The 23485-nt window shown below is 49.0% G+C and overlaps 2 protein-coding genes across 2 annotated transcripts in view; one reads left to right on the top strand and one right to left on the bottom strand.

Moving 5' to 3' along the window:
* Positions 1 to 8148, top strand: part of PBK (PDZ binding kinase) — an 8351-nt gene extending 203 nt beyond the window's left edge. Inside the window, exons 2-8 of the mRNA XM_042836345.1 lie at positions 215 to 281; positions 1451 to 1535; positions 2388 to 2530; positions 4021 to 4190; positions 5194 to 5323; positions 6929 to 7105; positions 7682 to 8148. Coding sequence (XP_042692279.1) covers positions 236 to 281; positions 1451 to 1535; positions 2388 to 2530; positions 4021 to 4190; positions 5194 to 5323; positions 6929 to 7105; positions 7682 to 7896 — 966 coding nt within the window. The 5' untranslated portion in view covers positions 215 to 235 and the 3' untranslated portion in view covers positions 7897 to 8148. The remainder of the gene's footprint in view (positions 1 to 214; positions 282 to 1450; positions 1536 to 2387; positions 2531 to 4020; positions 4191 to 5193; positions 5324 to 6928; positions 7106 to 7681) is intronic.
* A 408-nt stretch (positions 8149 to 8556) lies between these two features.
* On the bottom strand, positions 8557 to 23227 carry ESCO2 (establishment of sister chromatid cohesion N-acetyltransferase 2). Its single transcript, XM_042836367.1, is given in 12 exon segments — positions 8557 to 9282; positions 10498 to 10679; positions 11101 to 11244; positions 12081 to 12170; positions 12642 to 12773; positions 14142 to 14262; positions 16626 to 16683; positions 17723 to 17810; positions 19301 to 20234; positions 22768 to 22830; positions 23137 to 23192; positions 23195 to 23227. Coding segments are annotated over 12 exon segments (2040 nt in total). The 3' UTR covers positions 8557 to 9143.
* Positions 23228 to 23485: the final 258 nt, after the last annotated feature.

Below are 23485 nucleotides of genomic sequence, written 5' to 3'. Positions count from 1 at the left end.
GGCCTTGGGGGCTGGGAGAGGCCTTGGGGGCTGGGAGAGGCCTTGGGTGAGGGGGGTGGGCGGGGGGGTTGGATCTCGTTGCCTCTGGCGGGGAAGGCACCTGAGGGCTGCAGGCAGAGGCCCGGGGCCGAGCGTTGGGTCGCCGCCCCCCGGCGCTGTCTGTGCCCCCTTCTTTGTGCTGGGGGTGTGATGAGATTTCTGCTCTCTGCTGTAGCGATCGGCACGGTTTGTAGCCATGGAAGCCAAGAAATGTCAGAGCAGCCTGGAGCAGGAGAAAGCCGGTGAGTTGTGGGATGACGGGATCAGAGGCATTGGCACAGACCTCCAGAGATCACAGAAGGTTTTGGGGTTGGAGGGAGCCTTAAAGATCGTGTAGTTCCAACCCCCTCCTGCTGCTGACCATGCAGGTAGAATGCAGACCATTTTATCAGGCTGCCCGGGTCCCCATCCAACCTAGCCTTCCCTGGATGGGGCATCCCCAGCTTCTTTGGGCTGCCTGTGCCAGCACCTCGCTGCCCTCTGAGTGAAAAATTTCCCCCTAAATCTCTTCTCTTTTAGTTTAAAACCTGTCTCCCTTGTCCTGTCACAATCTACCCGTGTAAAAGGTTGATTTTTCTTCCTGCTTATAAGCTCCCTTTAAGTACTGGAAGGCCATGGAGATCTCCTTGGAGCTCCTCCTCTCCGCACTGAACATCCCCAGCTCCCTCAGCCTGTTGCATAGGATTGATGCTCCAGCTCTCTGAACACCTTTCTGGCTCTCTTTTGGACTCCCACATCTTTCCTGTGCTGGGTGCTCAGACCTGGATCTACACTGGAGTACTTGGATGCAGTACTCCAGATAGGGCCTCATAAGGGCAAAGCAGAAAGGGATCTATTCTAATTCCAAAATGGGTTTCCATGCTTGGCTTCAGGCCCTAGACTTCAGTGCCTTGGATTGATGTATGTTCATCCAACCAGTAGTGAGCCAATTCCATCAAGGTGGGTTAGTCCAGAGAATAGGAACCAAAAAGCTGTGCCTTGTTGTGGTTGACTCACAGCAAGAGGTGCCCAAGGCCATGGATGGGGCTGTAGGCAGCAACCAGGCAGCCTATGGCACGGGTTGGGCCTGGATGGGCTTTAAGGTCCATTCCAACCTAAACCATTGTATTATTTTGTAATCTAACATCAGCTTGAACGTAGAACATGAAACAAAACTCACCAGGATCTGTCCTGCATGAGACACCTAACAGGAGTGGTGAAGGGGCATCTCAGTGAGACCTGTGTTGGATGCATTGAAATACTGGGGGAAAAGGAGGGGTTGGAAAGGAGCTTTTCTTCAATCTGAGTTTGCAGCAGCACGTATGTGGAGTCACAAGTGGATCACAGCTCCTAGCAGTGTGAGGCTGCTGCTGCCTGCTGTCCCTAGGTGGGCATTCATCAGGCTGCATTTTTCTGTTCTGCTCAAACACAGGGCCAGCTTCTATCACTATTCCTGCCTCCCCCTCCATGCAGAAGCTTGGATACGGCACTGGGGTGAACGTCTACTTGATGAAAAGGTGAGAGGGACACGGTGCTCAGAGTGGGCCTGGCATCTTCCTGCTCTGTAAGTCAGGCGTTAGGAAGCAATTGGGTTCTGTGTAAGAAAATACAGTCTGGAATGGGCAGAATTAGGGGAGGGTTGTGGCATTCCCAGCTGTCCTGTGTGTGCCAGCACAGCACTGGAGGGCTCAGAGCTGTAAAGGAAGCTGTCAGTTTGGGGTAACCCAACTGCCTTTCCCTGGCCTGGAATTCAGGTATGTGGAGACTCTCCCTGGCTCTGCTCTGGCCTGTGGAGCAAACTGCTTCCCTCCTCAGGCCTCAGCTCCTCTACCTGGAAGAAGTGCTGGTCCACATCTGCAGCACTTAAAAATTCAGTGTAAGAGTGATACAGATATGGGCAAAACATTACACCTCCAGTGTGTGTGTGTTTAAGGAACACGAGAGCAGTTTGGGCTGAAAGGGACCTTCTAGCACACTCAGACTCAACCCCTGCCATGGGGACCTTTTTGGGGCTGTCCAGGGCCCACCCGTGGCCTTGGGCACTGCCCACAGCTCTGGGCAGCAGTGCCAATGTCTCATTGCTCTCTGAGTACAGAACTCCCCCCAGCATCTAACCTTAAATCTCTCTTTTAAAGCCATTAAAGCTCTCGTTTAAAGCCATTCCCCCTTGTCCTGTCACTACTGGCTGGGTTGGCAAGCTATAGTTTATTTTAGTGTTCTTTTTGTTTTTTTTCTTTCCCTTTTTTTTCCCTTCCATAAACTAAAGACAGATGCTCTCTGGAGTAGGTCCTCAGTGACTTGGGCAGCATTCACTGTGCTGCTTGCAGGCGGAGTGATTCTGACTGAAACATGTGGGCTTCCCCATACAGATCTCCCAGAGGCTTATCTCGATCCCCATGGGCTGTGAAGAAAATTAATTCCAAATGCAATAAGAATCAGCAAAACATCTATCAGTCCAGACTGAACGAAGAAGCCAAGATCTTGAAAAGCCTCAAGCATCCCAACATTGTGGGTAAGTTTCCATCACAGCCTGCGTTGCTCTTATTGCAAATCAGGCTGTTGGGGCTGGTGGATCAGAGAATCTAAGAATGGTTTGGGTTGAAAGGGACCTTTGAGTCTCCTCCAGCCCCACTCCCTGCCATGGGCTGGGTGCAGCCCACCAGTTGTCCCAGGCCCCATCCAGCCTGGCTTTGGGCACCTGCAGGGATGGAGCACCACAGCTTTGTCTCACCTACATGGCAGGGACTAGGGAGTGCTCCTGGGCATCAGTTTTGGAGCAGGAAATACCCTTTGGTGTTTCTTTGGCTGTTGAGATCAGTGTCAGCTGCTGGCACGGCTCTGGGGTGAGCTACCCCACAGGAGAGCTGTAGGCTGCCTATCTGTGGGGGGAGAACCAGAGAAAAAACAGCACCTGTACCAGAGCTGTGCTTACTGAAGTCTTAACTTATGACCTCAGGGAATGGAGAGGGCATGGTGTAATCAAGCAGCATCTTGAGATCTGTGCTATGTGTGGAATTGGGCTCTGGGTTCCACCCTTATGACACACCTTTGTTCCAGGCTGGGGGTGACAATCGAGGCTCTGTCAAGATCTTGGCTGTCAGTGGTAGGAATATTTTGAGAAACTGCTTTGGTCTGTGTTTAACTTCTGCCTTTATCTCGTGTAACATCTCTGCTGGCAGTCAGGACAGCAGCTTTGTTTGACTTTCCTTTTATTTGTGCTTTAAACCCCCTCACCGTGGCCACTTGAATTACAGATGCCGTTAGCTACGAGGAATTTTGTTTGTAGCACTGAAGCAGTGCGCCTTGGTTCTGGCAGGAATTTAAAAGCAAAGGTATTCTTGACCTTTCATGTTGCAAACAGTGCACTGCTTTTTCTTTTCCCTTGTAAGAAGGGCTGTAAATCATTGACAGGATGAGACTTCTGTACTGTTCTTCATCACCTGTTTACGGTTGGTTGTGAGAAGTGGAAGAAGAAGGGTTACACACCCATAGTTAGCTTTAACTTGTGAAATAGGCCCTGTGAGAGGAAGGCTTTGCTTCCCCACACCTCCCCCAGCTCTTTGTTTTGCTCTCTGGCTCCTCATTGTCCAACTGCAGGTGTCAGCCCTGTGGACCTGCTGCACTCCTCCCTCCCTGCTCTCTGTTCCTTATCTTGTGGACATCAGGATAAATCCCTTGCCCTGTCAAGGGGTACAAAGCTGAGCTGGGAAGTGGAAGTCTGTGGGAGATTCCTTCCTTCTATACACGAAGTCTGAGGCCCCTGTCCTGGGCCTGGGGTTTCTTGGCTCTCCACGGATGCTCCTGAGGCTTCACTCCAAGAAGCTGCCACACAAAGACGTGCCATGAGGTTTTTTTCAGGGTGTGAATTTCATAGAATCACAGCATGGTTTGGGTCAGAAGGGGCCTTAGAACCCGCTCAGCCCCAAGCTCTGCCACAGGGACACCTCCCATAGTGCCCAAAGCCCTTCCCAGCTCTCCAACCAACACATTCTCTTTCGAAAGGTTACCGTGCATTCACCGAGGCCAACGATGGAAGCATGTGTCTTGTCATGGAGTTTGGAGGAGAAAAATCTCTCAATGACTTAATTGAAGAAAGAAACGCAGCTCGTTTGGGCCCTTTCCCTGCTGCAACGATTTCCAAAGTTGCCTTGAGCATGGCAAGGGGGCTGAAGGTACGTTCAGTGTAAACCACAGCTGTTCCACGTGGGGTTGCATCTACCAGGAAAATAAATGAATGCAATGTGCGAGAAGGCCGAGTGCCAGCAGATGGAGAGCAGATGCTGTAACACTTTGTGGAAGGCACTGGAGCTTTTCTAACCTGGGTGCTGTGCACACTCAAGTGCCCCTCTCACTCCAGAAGCTTGTGATCAGAGTCATATTGGACGTGAAGCAGCAGTTGTTGGCACACGTGTCCTGCTGGCTCCATGCTGCCTGCCTGTCTGCTCGCTGCCAGCTCCATGCTGTGCCAGGCTCCTGCAGAAAGCTGCTCTTGCTTAGCAGTGACAGCCAGCTGGTGCCACTTGTGCACCTCCTACTGCAGCATTGGAGCTGCTCCTGCATGTATCTACTATCTATTTGGGTAGGGCTGTGTCAGAAAGAGCAGCAGTAGGAGATATTTTTCATAGTATGATTTACCTTGTAACAGAAGAAGTAGGGATTGTGCCTGCCCTTCACAAGCTCAGCAACTGACTTCCTTTTGTTATCCTCTAGCAGCAGCTCTCTATAGCTGGGAACTGCTGCAAGGCTGGACAATACCTTTAAGCTGACTGATACTGCCAAGGTAGAATTCAGTATTTTATGTCCTCCTGGACACAAGGAGGAGCAGAGATTTGGGATTGCCTATGAAAAATTCTCTCCCAGCTCTGCCTGCAACCTGCAGTGCTCCCACAGGGCTCTGGGGTGCTTTGGGGAAACCTCCAAAGGAAGCAGAGGGATTGGGTGGCCCCAGCCCAGCAGGCTCCCCATAGGCATATTGGTTTAGTAGGCAAGATGGTGATGGATTTACATTTGGACTTGATGATGTTGGAGGTCTTTTCCAACCTTGATGGCTCTGTGATTCTACAAGTGGGCATGGTAGTGCTGGGTCAATGGTTGGACTTGATCTTCGAGGTCTTCTCAATCTTTAATGAATCTATGAATGTTTGTAGGTGTTAATTGCTTCTCTCTGCCTCCTAGTACCTTCACAATGACAAGAAGCTGCTCCACGGAGATATCAAGTCTCCCAATGTTGTTGTTAAGGGTGACTTTGAAGCCATCAAGATCTGTGACGTGGGAGTATCCCTGCCCCTGGATGAGAACCTGACTGGTAGGTTGGGCCATGGGGAAGAGCAGCTGGGTGGCTGCCAGAGCCTGGCCACAGCAGCAGCACCAACACACCCTTGTTGTTCCTTGGGGGGTGTTGGGTGCATTTTATGGGGTGAAGGGGCTCTCACAAGGCCCAGATCTCATCCCTCAGAGCTTGTTGTCCTGTACCCTTCCATGTTCACCCTGTGGGCAGCAGTGCTGTTGTCTGGGGGATGCTGGATGAGGCCCTGCTGGACTCTGCTGAGGCAATGCTGTTGCCAGAGCTTAAAGTAAATGAATGTTTCTTGTAGGGCTGGAAGGAAGCATGAGCCAAATGCAAGCATTATAAAGACTTCATGTAAATGAGAAGCAGATGTCTAATGGCGTCGTGGCTTGGCTGTGAACAGCAGGAAATGTGTTTGGGTTAATTACAAGAATGCTTTCCTATGCTGCTTTACACAGTGCTTGGGCCTGCAACAGCCTCATAACTTAAAAAGCTGCTCTATTACTTTTTTATTAGTAGCTGTTCCCTTTTATAAGGAGCAAGAGAGCTGGAGGCAGCGCCCCAGTGTAATCTTCCAGACAGGAGTGTGGTTAAAGTATCGATTTCCATTTAACCATCCTCTTGTTCAGCCCTCATCTTGGCTTTGCCTCCTCCTGGTCTCGAGGAGACAGCATACACTGCCAGCAAGAGGATGCTGGTCCTGTGTGGCTGCCAGGGACCAGCACGCATCGGGCTGCGAAGTGCTGAGGGATTTCAGCATTCCCTTCTGGTTACAGGCCAGGGCTTGGAAGATGAGCACTGAAATAAAGGTTCTGGAGTAGCTGAGATTGCTGGCAGCTCAGGAATTTGCTAGAGAAAGCTGGGGGAAGTTTGGCACTGTCCTGCTTGTAACTACTGGTTTGACCAACACGAATGGGGTGCGAGGGATCAAGTCAGACCTGGTGCTTCCTTCTCAGGTTGAAGCTGAGAAGCGAGCATTTCAGCTCTCCTGAGGCTAGTTGTGATCACCGAGGCATTAAATTGAACAAAGTGGTGAGAATTGGATTTGTGTTTGAATAAACCAAGCCCAACTGCGTGGCTGGTGGTGGCTGATGGAGCCTGGTGGACTCCAGGGGTTCATTTTGTTCCCCTGGCAAGGTCAGTGTGGCCAAAGGCAAAGGGGAAAGCTGACCTGGGGAGTATTGTCTCCTCCATTCTCCTTCCCCAGGGGCGCTAGGTTGAGGAAGGGAAACAACCAGGTATAAATGATGTAAAGGCTCTTTCTTGCAGGGCGTCTTATGGGAGGGCTAAGCTGCAGAGCACAGCCCTGACCCTCAGTGCTTCTCCCCCTGCATGCTGTCACATGCTCCTCTGTGACATCTCCTCCCTTGGAGTCTCTTGGTCTCTGCAGTCCCTCTGCAGTGTCAGGCAGCGAGCAGAGCTTGCCATGGGTCACAAAGTTTGAGGCCACACAGATGGGAAAGAAAAATGGCTTCGGTCCTCTGCAAAACCCCAACCTGTGATCCCACAGTTCTGTGGGTTCTGCATGCTACAAACAGGCTGAATCCTGGGGTGTAGTGAGCTGCAGCCACATCTTGCTGTGTCAGTCCTAGCAGCACCCCAAACTGCATTGATTCCTTGCAGTGAGTGACCCTACAGTGCACTACATTGGCACCGAGCCCTGGAAGCCCAAGGAAGCTCTGAGTGATGATGGTGTGATCACTGACAAGGCTGACATCTTCTCTTTTGGGCTGACTCTCTGGGAAATGATGACCCTGTCTGTGCCCCACCTCAACCTGGGCAGCAGCACTGATGATGAAGGTTTGTTTCTATATTTCTTACGATGGGTGCATTTGAAGTGGCTGGAAAAGACACACTAGAGCAAGTTTGCTGTGCTGAGGGCACATGGGAGTTGTTTCTCTTCTGACAAGGCAATGGGTAAAGCAGTTGGTGTTGATATGGGCTCTTCCTGCCTGCCCCAGTGAGGTTTGTGCCCTTATTCAGTTACAACAAGCACACGAGGCAGAGTGTGGGAGGAATGGGTGGGATGTGCAGGGACAGACCTGAGACAGAAGCCTGGGGGGAGTGTGCCCCAAAGCTAAAACCATGTGGGTTGGGCTCCTACTTGCTCCAGGAGTGCTGGTACAAACCAACACACTCAATTGCCAGGGCACCTTGCTCACATTCCTGGTGTCAGAGCCTGGTGTCTCCTGGCTGCAGCCCTTCCTCCCAGCCCCATTGTCCAGCATCTCCTTTCCTAATCCCTAAAGAAAGGGTGAAAGCTGGGCTCCAGCTGGGCCAGAGCCCTCAAATGTCTGCAGCTCACAGCACTGCACCCTTCCTGATGTGGTTGATGGTTTTTGTTTTATGGGTTTTTTGGTTGTTTTTTTTGGCCAGATGAGTCTTTTGATGAGGATGACTTCGATGAGGAAGCATATTATGCAGCTTTGGGAACCCGTCCAGCCCTGAACATGGATGAGCTGGACTCATCCTACCAGCAGGTGATTGAGCTCTTCTCTATCTGCACCAGTGAGGACCCAAAGAAGCGTCCCTCAGCTGCTCATGTTGTGGCAGTCCTGGAGGCAAGTCTGCCCCCAGAGCTCAGGGCCTGAACTCCTGTAGTTTGTATCCTTCTATGCTCTGTACTTAAAAACAGAGCCTAAACGTGTTAAATGATGACCCATCTTAGCACTGGAGAGCAGGGATTGCTAGTTCTAGAGCAATCCTCTCCAGCCTGCACTTTAGTTTGCGATAAGCTCCGTGTTCTTAATTGCTGTTAGCAGTTTAAAAATCTTTTCTATGTTTGTGTTGATTCAATCCTCTTCAGTTGGTGTTTTTGTAACAGGTATCAAATATACTTTCTTCTTTACCTTGGTGTGGAAGTGATATTCTTTCTGCAGAGGCTGCGAGTTGAGGATGTGGGTGTCCATGCCAGGTGCTGCAGGGTGGTGGTGGTCAGCACTCCCAGCTAACAGTGGGGCTACAAACAAGCTGCAGCCTGATGAAAAGGTTTCCTGATATGACAAGTTGCTGCACAGAATCCTCTATGGGTAAAAGAATGCTGGGAGAGGCAAAGGAAAAAAAAAACCCAAAACATTACATGTTTAGGAAATACCTGCACCTAGCTGGAGGTGGCAGCTGTACCACAGCTGGTCCTGCTCCCACGTGCAGCTCTTGGCAGTTGGAAGCTACTGCTTCCTCCTCCTCCAAACTGTAAACTAGGAGAGTTTCGTTTCCATACCCCTCTGTGCACAGAAATGAGCTCAAGCAGCAGCATTTTGAACAGTTTATTGAACAAGCAATCTCTGCAGCACAACACTTCAAAGGTTCCCAGACTTCGTGCACTGGAGGCTGAGGGAAACCCTGCCCCGTGTTCTTGTTGTCTGTATGCACAAATTTAGGGACAGCTTTCCCACCACTGCCTCTGCCCCAGCCCTTTACATTCAGCTCCTGCACGTTCAGCAGATAGTTTCAAGCAGCTTTCTCACAACAGTGCACATCAAACCCTCACAAGCCCCAGGATGTTCCCCAGCACATGCATGGAGAGTTCAAACACCCACACATCCAGGGAGAGAAACAAACAGTTTTATATTAATTCAAACTCTTAAAGAAATAAAGTTATTTGTAATAAAACTTCGATTTAGAAAGAAAATTATCTGCAATCCAAGCAAGCTTCCTTGCGTTCACAGCATCCACCACCAGTGTACAGAAGGTGTTGCCTTCCCACAACTGCAGGAAAAACGAGTGCTCAGCAGGAAGCCAGAGTTCACCAGGCCCTAACATTAAAGTGTTACTTTAAAAGCAACAAAGTCATGGTAAATGATTGGAGCTACTCACAGCTAGTGGTAATCAAGTCCAGTCAGTTGCCATAAACAAAGTTGTAGACGAGGAAGGTGGGTGTTTGGCAGTATTTGGTTGCAAACTGTTTGCCATCTGGTGTGGGGTCAGAGAAGGCAATTTCCTCAGTGCTCAGGTAGCTGCCATACATGAATGTGCTCCTGGGGGAGAAGAGAGCTGTCAGAGCCACGCTGTGAGCCAGGGGAGCATCACCCCAGCCCCCCTCTGCAGGGAGCTGACACAGAACCAAAACAGAGTGGGAGACCCTCCCTTCTGAAGCTCTGCTTTCAAACAGCAGAGGACAGTGCTGATGCCACTTTGCCCTTCTGGAGCATGGTTTAATTAGGAACCAGGAGCATTATACTGAATCCAGACCACTGAGGTCCCCATGGCTCAGGGCAGCACTGCCCACAGAGGGAGTGGGAAATGAGCACCAGTGATGGACTTTCAGAATGCTGAACTCAAACTATAGTGGAGTAGGTTGATATATTTATATATGTATGAAGAGATGTATGCATATCCATCCTGTGCACATTTATATTATGCATACAGTGGGTATATATTATGTATTAATGCTTACATATGACTACAGGCTCATGGGCCAAGCTGAGCCTGGAGGCAGACCCTAGGAACAGATTGAGGGGATGCTTCCTTGTTGTTTTACTTTTTTTTTTCCCTTCAAGTCCTCCTTCATGCTTCTCCTGAGCCAAACACACTTGAAAAGTTCAGAATTTCCTGCCTGGAAAAGACTTGGTGCTTGGGCCCAATTTGTCCAGTAAAATAACATTAAAAATACTCTTTCCTAACAAGCAGAGTTTCCCTTGGAAATTCCAGTCCTCGTAGCTGTGTGTTCCAGTTATACTCAGCCATAACAGCTCGGCTCACCTTTGTGATTTCAGATACACATCATTTAAGTACTACATAACAGAGTACCTGCCCACTTAGTAGCCCTCCACCACGAAGATGGGATTGCAGATGTGTCTGTACACATGAACGAACCACAGAATACCTTGAGTTGGAAGGGACTCCCAAGGATCACTGGGTCCAACCCCTGGCTCCACACCCAAACCCTGGGGCTGAGAGTGGTGTCCCAGCACACCCTGAGCTCCAAAACTGGGCCTGTGCCCACTGCCCTGGGGAGCTGCTCCATGCCCACTGCTCTCTGGGGCAGAACCTTTCCCTAGCCCCCACCTCACCCTCCCCCGATGCAGCTCTACGCCGTTCCTTTGGATCCTATCATTGGAGGAAGCTGCAGGCCGCCACGAGGCCTCTTCTCAGCCTCCTCAGGGCCAAACTAACGACAGGACAAAGCCTCTCTTGATTCTCTGCAATCCCTTCCTCCCTCTCCCAGTTCCCACCCCGCCTCAGCTCCATACCTGACCACGTCCACCAGGCGCCGTGCGATGCCCCTCCTGCGTGCGAGGCCGAACACCCAGATCCTGCTGACCCCACACACTGCAGGCTCCGGCTCCGTGGAGCAGCGCCATGCCCGCTGCTGCTGCAGGGCATCCTGCCCAGGGCTCTGAGTCGTGCTGGGCTCACACAGCACCCGGAAAGCCTGCAGAGATGAGTGGAAGCATTGAGCTGTTCCTCTCGGGGACACAGAGCCACCAAGTAACGCCAGCTGAACTTCCTGCTGCCTTTTACTGGCAGCCCGGTCTGCCGGTTGGCGACTCTGCACACAGCAGGGGTGTTGAGACCAGATGATCACTGCGGTCCTTTTCAACCCCAGCCATGATGTTACAGGGCAGACCAGCTCCTAAACCATGTGCAAGCTTGCTCAAGCACCAGCTGTGCAAACCCAACCCCTGCTAGCAACATCACCAGCTGACAAAAGCACAAGCTTTTCTTTAATTTTACTCTTCCTCTTCTTAATTTTACCCTTCCTCCTCCTTTGAAAGTTAACATTTCCAAAACACACCAAGAGCCCCAGTTACCAGCCTGCAGTTTCCCCCTCTCCTCACACAATTAACACACACCTGCTTAATTGATTCAGCCACCAGGCACCCAACAATCATCTTCTCGTTGGACACAAACAAGTAGGTTTTAGTCTTGGCTGGGCAACTCAAGGCAACTTGCTTGAAGCCCAGCTCATTATCTACAATCTCTCGCACGTCTTCTGCCTGAAACAAAAGGAGGGGTGCATTAGGTACCAGCATTCTTCAGCTCAGCATGAACCTGTCAGGAATGAAAGGAGGCTGTGGATGCCCCCTCCCTGCAGGCATTCAAGGCCAGGCTGGATGTGGCCTGGGCTGCTGGTTGGTGACCTGCACACAGCAGGGGGTTGGAATTGGATGAATATTGTGGTCCTTTTCAATCCAGGCCATTCTATGATTCTATGAAACTCATTTCCCCCAAATAATCCCATGCTTACATAAGGCCAGGATCCATGAAGCAGCCCTGAAGCACTCTGCAGCTTTACCTGACACCATTGGCTCTCACTGTACACACAGCTAATCTGGCAGGATTTTTTTGTTTTGTTATATTAAAAAGACAAAAAAACAAAAGAACAGGCTCTCACTAGCATTCTCATCTCTGTATCTCCCTCAGAGCACACCCACCGCTCACCTGAATCCATCAATACGTTGTATTGAATGTTTAAGAACAAGACCTTCAGCATGGAGAGGAGAGTCAGGATGAGCAACCACAGCAGCCTGCACTGCAGAAACACAAGCTGCCACGACCCATGGAAGCTGTGTGCCCCATCCTTAGAGGTTCCCAAGGCCACAGATGGGCTCTGCACAGCCTGAGCTGCTGGGGGCACCCAGCCAACGGCAGGGCGTGGGTCTGTAAGGTCCCTTCCAAAGCAGCCATTATGTGATACAGCGACCCTGCTCTGCCCTCCTGTAGGCCTTCTGCATTCCAAGCGATGTATGACTGTGTGAACTGAGGCATTCAGGGATCTGAGCCATGAAAAAACTAATCTACAATACAAACCCCAAAATAAACAAACATGTACCTTCTTGACTGCGTATTTTGGGTCATCTGGAAGAATCAATACGATTTTCCCATCCCAGAACTCTGCCACAACCCGTTCTTTCTTCCAACACTGCCACAGAGAGGGGGAGAAAAAAAAAAAACAAGTCAGTGGTTTAGCAAGAGAGGAAGTGATTCAGTGAAGACTCTGGCAGATGTAGCTGTAATTTGAACCACCTCAGCTTTCAGGAATAAAGTCAAATCACATTCATCAAACTGATGAACACAGTTGCTGGCACTGCACGCTACTTACACTTTAACCTCCCATCTGGCTGACAAAACAGCCTGCAGCTGTCTCAACTTAATACCTGGATGATATGTGCTGCTTCCTCTTTACTCAGAGGGCAGTGAGGCCCGGGCACAGCAGCCCAAAGAGCTGTGGGTGCCCCATCCCTGGAGATACACAAGGCCGTGGGTGGGCCCTGGGCAGCCTGGGCTGGTGGGGGGCAACCAGGGGTTGGAACTAAACCATCTTCAGGCTCCCTTCCAACATTCTAGGATTCTCCTGTGTCCTTCAGAGATGTGAATGCAGCTGAGGCCTTACCACATATCTGAGGCACTCGAGGAATCTCTCGTGGTACTGGATGTGTTGGGCTTCGTCCTCAGGGCTGGCAGCTGTGTAGATCATGCCACATGACTTGCAGGCAACGGTACCAAAATGCTTCTGTCCTGCATCCTAGTGAGAAACAGAGCTGGTTAAGCATGAATGACACGTGCTCTGAAGGTCAAAACCACATTTAGTTTAAAGGAATGAGGTTAAGAATTTGTTATAGCAACAATAATCAAAGATTAAAATATTTTGATTACATTTGGACTTTTGAGGAGGAGCGCAAGCTTTTGCTTATTTGTAGAATATTCAAGACTACCTAGCATAAAGTTGTTATATAAAGAATGCATTATTTGGAACAAGCCTTGAAACAGATGGGTCAGCAACATGCTGAGCAAACAATGTGCAAGAACACCACAAAACCAAAGGAAAACCATACAGCCCTTTTTTGCCAGTCACCTAAAATAAAAAAAAATAATAATAAAAAAACTTTTTTCATAGCTCTGTCAGGACACAGGGAGAAGGAACTGCATGTCAGCTGTGCAAGAACTTTCAATACCTGAAGGGACCATATAAACACGAGGGAGAATGGCAGTTTACGAGGGTAGATACTGATAGGACAAGGGGGAATGGTTTTAAACTGAGACAGGAGGTTTAGGTTGGATCTTAGGAGGAAGTTTTTCCCCCAGAGGGTGGTGAGGCACTGGAACAGGTTGCCCACGGAGGCTGTGGATGCCCCATCCCTGCAGGCATTCAAGGCCAGGCTGGATGTGGCTCTGGGCAGCCTGGGCTGCTGGCTGGTGACCTGCACACAGCAGGGGGTTGGAACTAGATCATAGAATGGCCAAGGTTGAAAAGGACTATAATGATCATCTAGTTTCAATTAGATGATCAATCAACCAGTATCAATCTTTGAGGTCCTTTTCGACCCATTCTATGATTCTATAAACAGCAAGTTGATGTCTAAGTGGTGACAAGAACTGAAGGCCCATTTGTTTAGAACTTGTTCTATTTTCCTGCACAGGCTGTTTGCCCTTCCCTGTGCCCTCTCAGTGCAGGCTGCCCTTGTCCCTCAGCACCTGCTATCCACCCCCTCTCCATCATGGCCCCAAGCAGAGCTGTACACTGACTGGGCTGGAGCTTGTGGTCCACAAGTCAGCCACACTCAGAACAACCAGTGCAGGGTAAATGCTGCAGCTGTCTTCATACTGCTGCTCTCATCTGGGTTTCTCTCTTCTGTGTACCCAGCAATCAGATCAGTGCTTCACCCTGAAGGGCAGCAGCAGCAGGAAGGCAGATGTGCTTCACAGCTCTGTGTTCACAGCCCCTGCTTATACATTTCCACGCTGCCTTGACTGCCATTTGCTGTTACAGTCGTCACAGTGTGGTTTGTTTGAGGCTTACATGTAAGGAAATCTGCTTATTGCTTAGCCTCAAGACATGTCTTATTTCCTTGTCACTGTGCCACGAGCCACCTCAAGGACCCAGCATCCTTACAATGATCATCTGATCGTTGGACTGCTTGCAGAGTTCTCTCGCTTTCTTGCTTTTCTGCACACCGTGAGGCATTTTTGCAGGTGGACTGGATCCAAATGGAGAACTCAGTTCATCCAGCGCCCTGAAAATCATTTCAGAAAGATGTCAGTTGGTCACTCACACAAAGGTTAGCTTCACACATCAGACACCCAGGGCAAGGTTGTGACTTTTATAAGAGAACAGCCCAAAACTGACATACAGCAAAGGTTGCTGACAGCTGTGTTGCCAGCTGCTCTTTGGAGAGCGAGGAGGGCTCAAGGCAGAACAGGAACTGCACAGCTACCAAGCCCATGATTAAGCACTCTCTCACTTGCACAGCCATCCTATCTCCAGAAGACTGGGACACTGCCACTAGCTGGAACTCAGCAGTCCCAGCCAAAGGGATACAACAGAGGAGACAGGGCCAGGTCCATGAAGCATGAGAACTGCAGGTGAAGAAATACATGGCCAAGCCCAGTGCTCCAGCCTCAAACCATGGCTTACTTGGAGCTAGGCAGTCCCACACAGACTCAGCAAGCTGCTCAGTGCTGGAAACTTCACCAAGTCCAGGATCCAAAGAAACAAAACATCCCCTAAAGAGTCCCTTTGATATATTCCTATTAAGTTGATACATAAACTTATGGCTGTAATCATGCTTTTAAAAACATGCTTGAAGAGAAGCCCTCCTTAATGCAGCCGTGAAGGAAGAGTTCACTGCCACACTCCAAGTCTCCAAAACTGTACCTCCTTCTCTGGGGCAAAGCACACCAAACCCACAGTCCTGGCAGAGGGCTGCAGCAGCTGAGCACTGTCACAAAGCCCTTGGATGGTGAACTCAGCACTCCAGCAGCAGAACAATGCTGAATCAGAAACTCCATGCCAAAGATGTGAGTGGAGAGCACCAGGCTGCCCTGTGGAGCTTGGTAGGTTTGTAACATCCCCAGCAGGGCTCAGGGTGATGAGCAGAAAGGGATGCAGCCCCAAACGCCTGTGATTATAAGTGCAGCTGGCAGAGGGAACTCACGTCTCAATGCACAACTCAGTGAGCCCTGGTGTGAGGGCTCAGTGTGTGCAGCTCAGGACACCTGATCCAAGCTGGATTTGGGCACACTGTGAGACAAAGCAAGGACGAGGGTCCTTTTCTGCCATCTCAGCAGGAGTGGCATCATCATCTGAGATTATCTTACACAGCTTCAGGTATTCCTGTGCTGAAGAAAGCTGACTACGAATCACACGCAGCATCAGCAACGCTTCCCTCTCAAGGAGAAAAAAAGATTGATCTCCAATTACCTATGGGTTTTGATCTAGATGGAGAAACTTTAGCTGAGACCCACTGCAACTTGTTATTAACTGCACAGTTTTCCTTCAGACTTCCACAGCATGGAGTTTCTTAAGCAATCTCCAAGTGGGAAACTCTTAGTGTCATGCAGTGAACACGGAACTCAGAGATACACCCAACCATTTTATAGATTCGGCTGCTAAGGAGAACTTCCAAAGCAGAAACTTCACATAGGAAAAGCTTGTGTTCATCAGCTTCCCAAGAGACAACAGCAGATCCAAGGCTGATGTGCAGTTAATCACAAACACCAGGCTTTGCACATATTCCAGGGTTCCACTTGCACCACGGAAGGTATGTGAAAAGCCACATGAGGAAGCAAAGCAAATATTGCAATCAGATCTCGCTTTCAACACCCCTCTGTGGCAAAGGACTACCATAGCTCAACAAGTTTTGGAAGGTTTGTTTTGGCTCAATCTGAAATGATTTCAAGCACTGGGGGCTGTGTGTGTGTTAATGTCCACAATAAACGAGGCTCAGAATGTTTTGATTGTTAACAAAACATATCGAGGAGTTGATTCAGTGTGGGAGGGGGACCAGCAGCTTTTCTTGCATGGGAAATCTTTATCCATTGGAAGTCTTGGAGTAGGGCAGAAATTAATTAAGGAAATAAACTAATCATAAGCACAAACATCAGCACCTTAGCAGTACAGAGAGAAGCACGGAGGCGGGAAGTCATTTAGCAAGGAGATCATGCATCTTACAGAATCCAAAAGCAAACCTCAACATGCTCGTGCTCTATTTACATCCCACTAAACATGAAACACGGCCAAGTACAATTCTGAAAGATCCACTCAGGTGGGAAAGGAGAAGAGAAGCAGAGGCTTCTGTTAATTAATCCTCACCCATCTCTGTTACAACTTCTGTCTTGTCTTTTGCACCTGGATCAAAAGGGCAGAAGTTTGAGTGCTGCTGCATGACAGCTTATCAGCCACAAGCACCTGAGAGAAGCAGCTAACGACAGGTTCACCTCTGAAGCAGCTGCTTCCCAGAGCCAACAAGGATTACCTCTCTTGTTGCCCTGCACCAAGACAGAAGGCTGAACTGGGGCTTTTAGAATGATTATATGCATATTTTAACAATTATTCTGTCAATATGACACTCCTGATAGACAGCAAAGATGAACATACCTCTTCTTGCTGGTAGGGGGCCCACTGAATATGGGGTAGACAAGGGCATTCGAAGATGCTGGAAAAGATAAGTGACATTATAGTGGCTTACAGCCATTTTTTAGTCACAGAACACGTTGATACATGGAAACAGAAGAAGTTGGGAAGTCTTCCCATAAGTTACAGCACACAATCTGCAAGTTTTAGGATAATGCAGCATAGATCACAGTAAGTCTAAGTGAATTATTGCTTAGGAGTGTTTTCCATCAAGCATAAATAATTCAAGTGCTCAACTATTTGCTGCTTTCATGATTTTTGACTGCATTTGCTGAAGGATGGAGACTCCTCAGCAATTACAGAAACACGAGGAAGTGCACAGGCAGAAAAGCAGCACTGACAGCCTCCAAAGAACACAATGAGAAGACAAACATTTTGTTTCTAGGAACAGGACACAATAAAATGGCTCTTGTTATTATCAGAAGAGGTAAGGAAGGCTCCAGTAAATGATACAAAGCCCCAGACTTGTTAGAAATGTGAGATCTTAGAGGGCCAAGAAAGCATTCAATAAGAGCAAGAGGAAGACTTGGCAGTGCCTGCTGCTCGGTGAGGAAATGTGAAATCCAGGTGACAAACTAGGAAAGAAATACTTGTGAGCAGATCATTCTCACCATTAAGATACAAAGGACACTCCAACTTGCACACTTCAGAAAAAGAACACTCAGTTAAATCACATTCAAACCACTGTTGGCAGTAATTCACTGCCAAAAGAAGTGCAGAGGGGAGTTTTCTAGGTCACCATCGGGCACAAACTTCATGCATACAGCCTTGTGGATATTCAGCTAGCAGACAGGCACATGTAAGAATTGAAATTAAAAAGCATTCTTGCATTGAAAAGGGTTGGAAAAAAATACTCCAAAGTAAGGATAGAAGGGAAACTGCTCCACTTAACAATAAGCAGGGGCAGAAGTATGGAGAGGTGTTGACTCTCTGGGCAGCAGCTGCTATCAAACCCTTGAGTTACCACCTCCTTGAAAGCAGAAGCATCTCCCAGATGCAGTGCCTGTGTACTGTGCACAATGAGTGCACGAGAAGACCGAGATGCACAGAATTCAACTTACCCTTCTTACTCCCTTCGTGTGGAGGTTGGCTGGAAGGAATGCAATCATCTGACTGGCATGTTGTGGAAGAACTAATCTCACCACCGTCCTGTAAATCAAGACAATCTTTTAGGGCAAAAACTCCCCAGCTCTTAGATAGCAGTTACAGAACCACACACAGTGCAGGCTCTCTTCCTGAAGAAGCATTAATTGATGCTGTACACAGTTTGATTCACTCATCACTGCATTTGTTTTGTGCTTTGTGCTTCTTTGTACCATCAGCTTAGCATGCCTGGGACTCAGCTTCACTTTCTGCTTATATCTATGTGTCTTAACAGCTTTTGGAAACCTCCTGCAAGCATTCTATTAAAATCAAAGTCTGCCAAACCAACTGCTGCCTCCAGCTCTGCCCTTGTCATAACATGACTGTGTTATTCCCCATCTCCTCAGGGTCACCAGACTGCACAATGTGAAACCAGATCAAGGCCAAACTCTCCCTGTGCTCATTTTGCAATAACAAAGTCACCAAGTTTCTTTTTCCAATGCTGCATACTTCTGATTAACCTCTGAGAAACAGCTCAGCCATTAAAAAATGCAATCACAGCAGTGTGAAATGCTTTAGAAAGTTATATATTAACTGCGTGTGCAAGACTGGATTGTGCAAGCTAACACTTGTGTTTTAGTAGTGCTAGCTAGTAAAAACATATTGACAATTAAGATTGGTGTGTGAGAGACAGACCAATACAGTGCAGGTGAACAAAGCAGGCAATAAACTGTTCTTTATAATCATGCATTGGTTCAATAAAGCAGATTAGCCCTATAAAAACAGCTTCCCATCTTGTTCCCTGCTTCCTTCTGGTGCCTGCTATTAAACACTGCAGTAGAACCCCAGCAGCCTTTCCCACCTCCACGCATTTTAGATGCCAGAATGCAGCAACGCAGATGTGACACTAAGTGTAATGGAGGTCTGTGACTCCCTGTTCTGATTTCATATTTACTGCATTCCACTGCTACCCTTACCTTTCCCACCTAACACCTGTGTAGTTCTTTGTCAGCTTTGCTCCTCACCACACACACGCAGAAATAACAAGGGGGAATGGTTTTAAACTGAGACAGGGGAGGTTTAGGTTGGATCTTAGGAGGAAGTTTTTCCCCCAGAGAGTGGTGAGGCACTGGCACAGGTTGCCCAAGGAGGCTGTGGATGCCCCATCCCTGCAGGCATTCAAGGCCAGGCTGGATGTGGCTCTGGGCAGCCTGGGCTGCTGGTTGGTGACCTGCACACAGCAGGGGGTTGGAACTGGATGAGTGTTGTGGTCCTTTTCAACCCAGGCCTTCCTATGATTCTAGATTGCTGTCAGCACAAACACTGCACAGGCAGCTTTCCTCTCAGCCACCCTAAACAGAGTATTTCACTGCAGCACACAGGGATGAAAACAAACTGGAGTTTTACCACTGCTTTATGCCTTCATAACATACAAACCTGCACAGATTCTTTTTAAGTCAAATCTAAATGAACACCTGGGCTGAGTAACCGGAGCATGTGTGAGATCTAGCAAACTCAGTTCATGTCACCCAAACCCTGCTGGCACCTCTACTCACCGTGCTCCCTGCATGGCTGCACTCTTCAGTCTCAGAAGGATGAGAAGCAACAACAGTGCTGCCTGCACTTTGCTGCAGAGACGCCTTTCCTTCGTGTGCAGTATTTCTCTCTTGATTTACACAACTCGGAAAGTTCTCTCTGTTGTTGTTTTCTCTCTTCTGAGGCACAGAAGTACTTCTCTGTGCACTGTCTGCCTCGAGGCTTTTGTTGGCATCAGCTGAATGAGACCTGGGGGGAGTCTGGAGAGGCTTAAGGTCTAAGGGTGGTTTCTTAGAGTGCGACTTCTTGCTGGCAGAAAAGAATGCTGCTCCCGACTGAAGCCTCAGAGCCGGTTTCACTGTCATGCTGAGGACTCTGAAGGGTGAATCCATCTTCTTCTTAATTAGACAAGGAGTATTCTCTTTCCCCACACTAGGTTTTTTAGGGGGTGCATCTGCTTTCAGCTTCTTAAGGGCTTTGGGGGCAGTTTTGCCATGCTTGGAACCAGCTGCAGGCCTGGCTGGCTTCGAATTCGTGTTCCTGCTGACATTCACATTAACTTTCTCAGTCCTGCTGGCAGCCAGGGGACTCTTACAACTGCCCCTGTCCCCAAAAGCTCCACTCTCACTCAGCTGTTTCCTCTCTAGAATAGTAAGGTATTGCTTTTCCTTGCTATAAAAAGACATCACGGGCACGATGGGTTGGTATGAGGCAGCAGGCTTAGGGGATAACTGGGAGGAAAACTCCCTGCGTGTAGCAGTGGGGATGCTGGCAGCCTGCAGTGGGGACACATCCAACCTCCTCAGTGGTGCTGGCTTCACAGAAACAGCTCCACTTTCCTCATCGCTGGAGCCAGGTGACCATTTGATCTGAGAAGAAAACCAGCGAGCTCTTGATTTCTTGAGGCTTTCAGCAAAATCCAGCACCCTTCTTTTCACAGGAGTCTCAAAGGCACTATGAAAAACAAAGCAAAATGTCACATATTGACAGCTTTTCAGGTATTCTTGTGCTTAAGTCACGCTCCAAGTCCACTCAGCCTAGCTGCCTGCACCACTAGATGCCCTTTAACAAACACAGACCCAAGGCTGTCAACAGCCATTTTGTTTTCTGCTTTCAGAGGGAGGGAAGCAAAAACCCCACAGTATTTCACAGCAGGTTCTGAAAGGCATGCACTGAATTCTCACACCGATGTATTTCAGAGGCTAAAACTCTGTCGGCGCTGCACCAAGGGCCAAAGGGGACCCACTTTACACAAAGGACACATTCAGCTGCAACATATTTGCTTGCTGTAAATATTTAGTGAGGAAAAAATCTCACTATCTCAGGAATTTGTCCGTCCAATTCAGAAGAAAAACTTCACCCTGGTCTCCTCCCCGAAATGTTTTTGTGGGTGAAGGACAAGAGGAGCATGAGAGAAATCTGTTCTGCCGTGACAAAGTAACAAAGGGAGAGGACCAGCCTGTTCTGTGGGATGTAAGCTCAGCTTTGTGTCCATAGCCAGTGGCTACATTAGTGGGAACAGATATACTTGTAAGATATGTGTAAGAAAGGAACTCCTGGGGACTAAAAGTGCCCCTGGGGTGCAGCAGGTCCAGCACTGCCAGCCAGTTCTGGACAGCCCGTGCATCTATGATCATTTGCATGCTTTTACAAACTGGAAAAGACTGAAACTCTATCACAAATAAATGTAAACATCAGAGTTTTATTTCTTAGGTTCCTAAGCCATCATTTTTTTTTTTAGGTTTCCATTGGTTTTGGGACCTCATTAGGGTTTGACAAACCCTACATTTGACAAAGGTGACTGCCAAAATAAGATACACATATTAAAAAGCAGTAATAGCTCTGGCACACAGTAATGCAACCACCAACGTGGCTCTGCAAAGCACCAGCTTACTGTGACACCTTTTTCTTGTTTCTAGCTCTGCACTGATTGTGCTTTAGATGGAAGATCAGTTTCAGCTTCCCTACGTATCAGTTGAAAGCTCTCAGAACAATATAAAATGCTATTAAGTCATAAATATCGACTAATTCCAGAGCATTTCAAAACTACCTTATTTCCACTTCATGATAAAATTTTCAAGAATTTGAAATATGAGAAGCTGGATTTGGGTTGGGGCAAGCCCAGATATGTCACAGATCATTTGAGTTGGAAGGAACCTTTAAAGGCCACCTGGTCCAAGTCTCCTGCAGTGAACAGGGACAGCTACAGATCCATCAGGTGCTCACAGTCCTGTCCAGCCTGACCTTGGCTGTCTGCAGGGACAGGGCAGCCACCACCTCTCTGGGCAGTCCATTTCATTGCTTCACAACCCTTACTGAAAGATTAAAAAACAACAAAACATTTTCCTTATATCCAGGCTATATCTCCTCTCTCTTAGTTTGAAATTATTTCTCCTTGTCCTATCACAACAGACCCTGCCAAAGAGTTTGCCTCCTTCCTTCTTACAGCTCTACTTTAGATACTGACAGGCCTCACTCAGGCCATCCCACCAGCCTTCTCTTCTCCATGCTGCACAGCCCCAGCTCTCTCAGCCTCTCCTCATAGGACAGCTGTTCCATCCCTGGGATCATTCTTGTAGCCCTCCTCTGGATTCACTCCAACAACTCCATGTCTCTCCTGTACTGAGGACTCCCAGCACTGCAGCTGAGGTCACACAGCACAAAGCAGAGGGGCAGGATCCCCTCCCTGACCCTACTGGCCACACTGCTTTTGGTGCAGTCCAGGATACAGTTTGCTTTCTGAGCTGCAAGGGCACAGTGCCTCCTCATGGCCAGCTGCCATCCACCTGTACCTCCATGTTTTTTTCATCTACAGAGAACTCACTGAGAGCAGTCCTGAGAAGGACTTGGCGGTTCTGATGGATGAAAAGCAGGACATGAGCCAGCAGTGTGCTCCTGCAGCTTGGAAGGCCGGGGCTGCATCAACAGAGGGGTGCCAGTAGAGACAGGGAGGTGACTGTCCGCCTCTATTCTATCCTTGCGAGACTGCAGCTGGAATACTGTGCCCAGGCCTGCACTGGAAGGATGCAGAGCTGTTGGAGCAGGTTGAGAGGTGGGCCATGAAGATGATCGGAGGGCTGGAGCACCTCTCCTATAAGGACAGATTGATGGAGTTGGGCTTGTTCAGCTTGGACAAGAGAAGACTCTGGGGAGACCTCATTAAGGCCTTCCAGTAGCTGAGGGGAGCCTACAAGCAGGATGAGGACTGATGTTTTGCACAGTCCACTATCAACAGGACAAAGGAGAATGGCCTTAAACTAATTCAGATTAGATATAAAGAGGAAATTCTTTATTCAGATGGCAGTGATACCCTGGCATTGCTGCCCAGAGGCAGCATGGGCCCAGATGGGCCCTGGGCAGCCTGAGCTGATGGGGGGCACCCAGCCCAAGGCAGCAGGGTGTGTAAGATCCCTTCCAACCCAACCATGCTGTGACTCTACGTTCAAGGAAACATTAAAAAAAAGAGGTTTGTACGTTGTTAACATACGTCTGAGTAGGGCTCTGGCTCCTCTTCTGTGAGCTCACAGCTGCCATGTCACCAGCCGAGCACCTGCAGGAAGGCATTATGAATCAGGTGAAATCGATTTTAGTTACAGCTTTCAGTTAACGAAGGAAGAGAAGTTGGGAACTGGCAATAACGATTAATAAAAGCGGTTTTCAGACAGGGCAGGGATCGGAATAATGTTTTAACTAAGAGTAAATAACAGCACAGAGAAGATTTCTGCTTCGAGTCCTAACCAGACCCTTCCAATACCCAAAGAAGGGCGATAAGAAAGAAGGGAACAGACCCTCAGCCCCTCTCAGGACGACTCCAGACCCCCTAGGCCCCGCACACGCCGCCCGCACTCCCCCTCACCTCAGCACCGCCTCCATCACGGCCACCAACGGTCCCGCGCCTTCCAACCCGCGCGCGCGTTCACCCGCCAGGCCGCCCATCCGCTTCTCATTGGCCGAGAGCCTTGCCACTCAGCACACCTCGCAGGGCCATTGGTCTGACTGCGGCCCGCCACTCACATTTCAGCCAATTAGATGGTTGTCCCCCCCCCCGGCGGAAACTCCAACTCCCAGCATGCCTCGCGAGAACAGAGCCGCCTCTGGGGGGGGGGGCGGTGCGCGAGGCACGCTAGGAAATGTAGTTCGTAATGCACGCTGAGACTCGGAAGCTTGGGAAGCGCTTTGCCCAAGTAGTGCCGCGCCCTGCCACA

Source organism: Centrocercus urophasianus, unplaced genomic scaffold, assembly GCF_019232065.1.
Source record: "Centrocercus urophasianus isolate 14NV4802_14NV808 unplaced genomic scaffold, USGS_Curo_1.0 seq_596, whole genome shotgun sequence".
In the NCBI taxonomy this organism is placed as follows: domain Eukaryota; kingdom Metazoa; phylum Chordata; class Aves; order Galliformes; family Phasianidae; genus Centrocercus; species Centrocercus urophasianus.
Note: the sequence above shows the minus strand (reverse complement) of the source record. Positions and strands in the feature narration are given on the sequence as shown.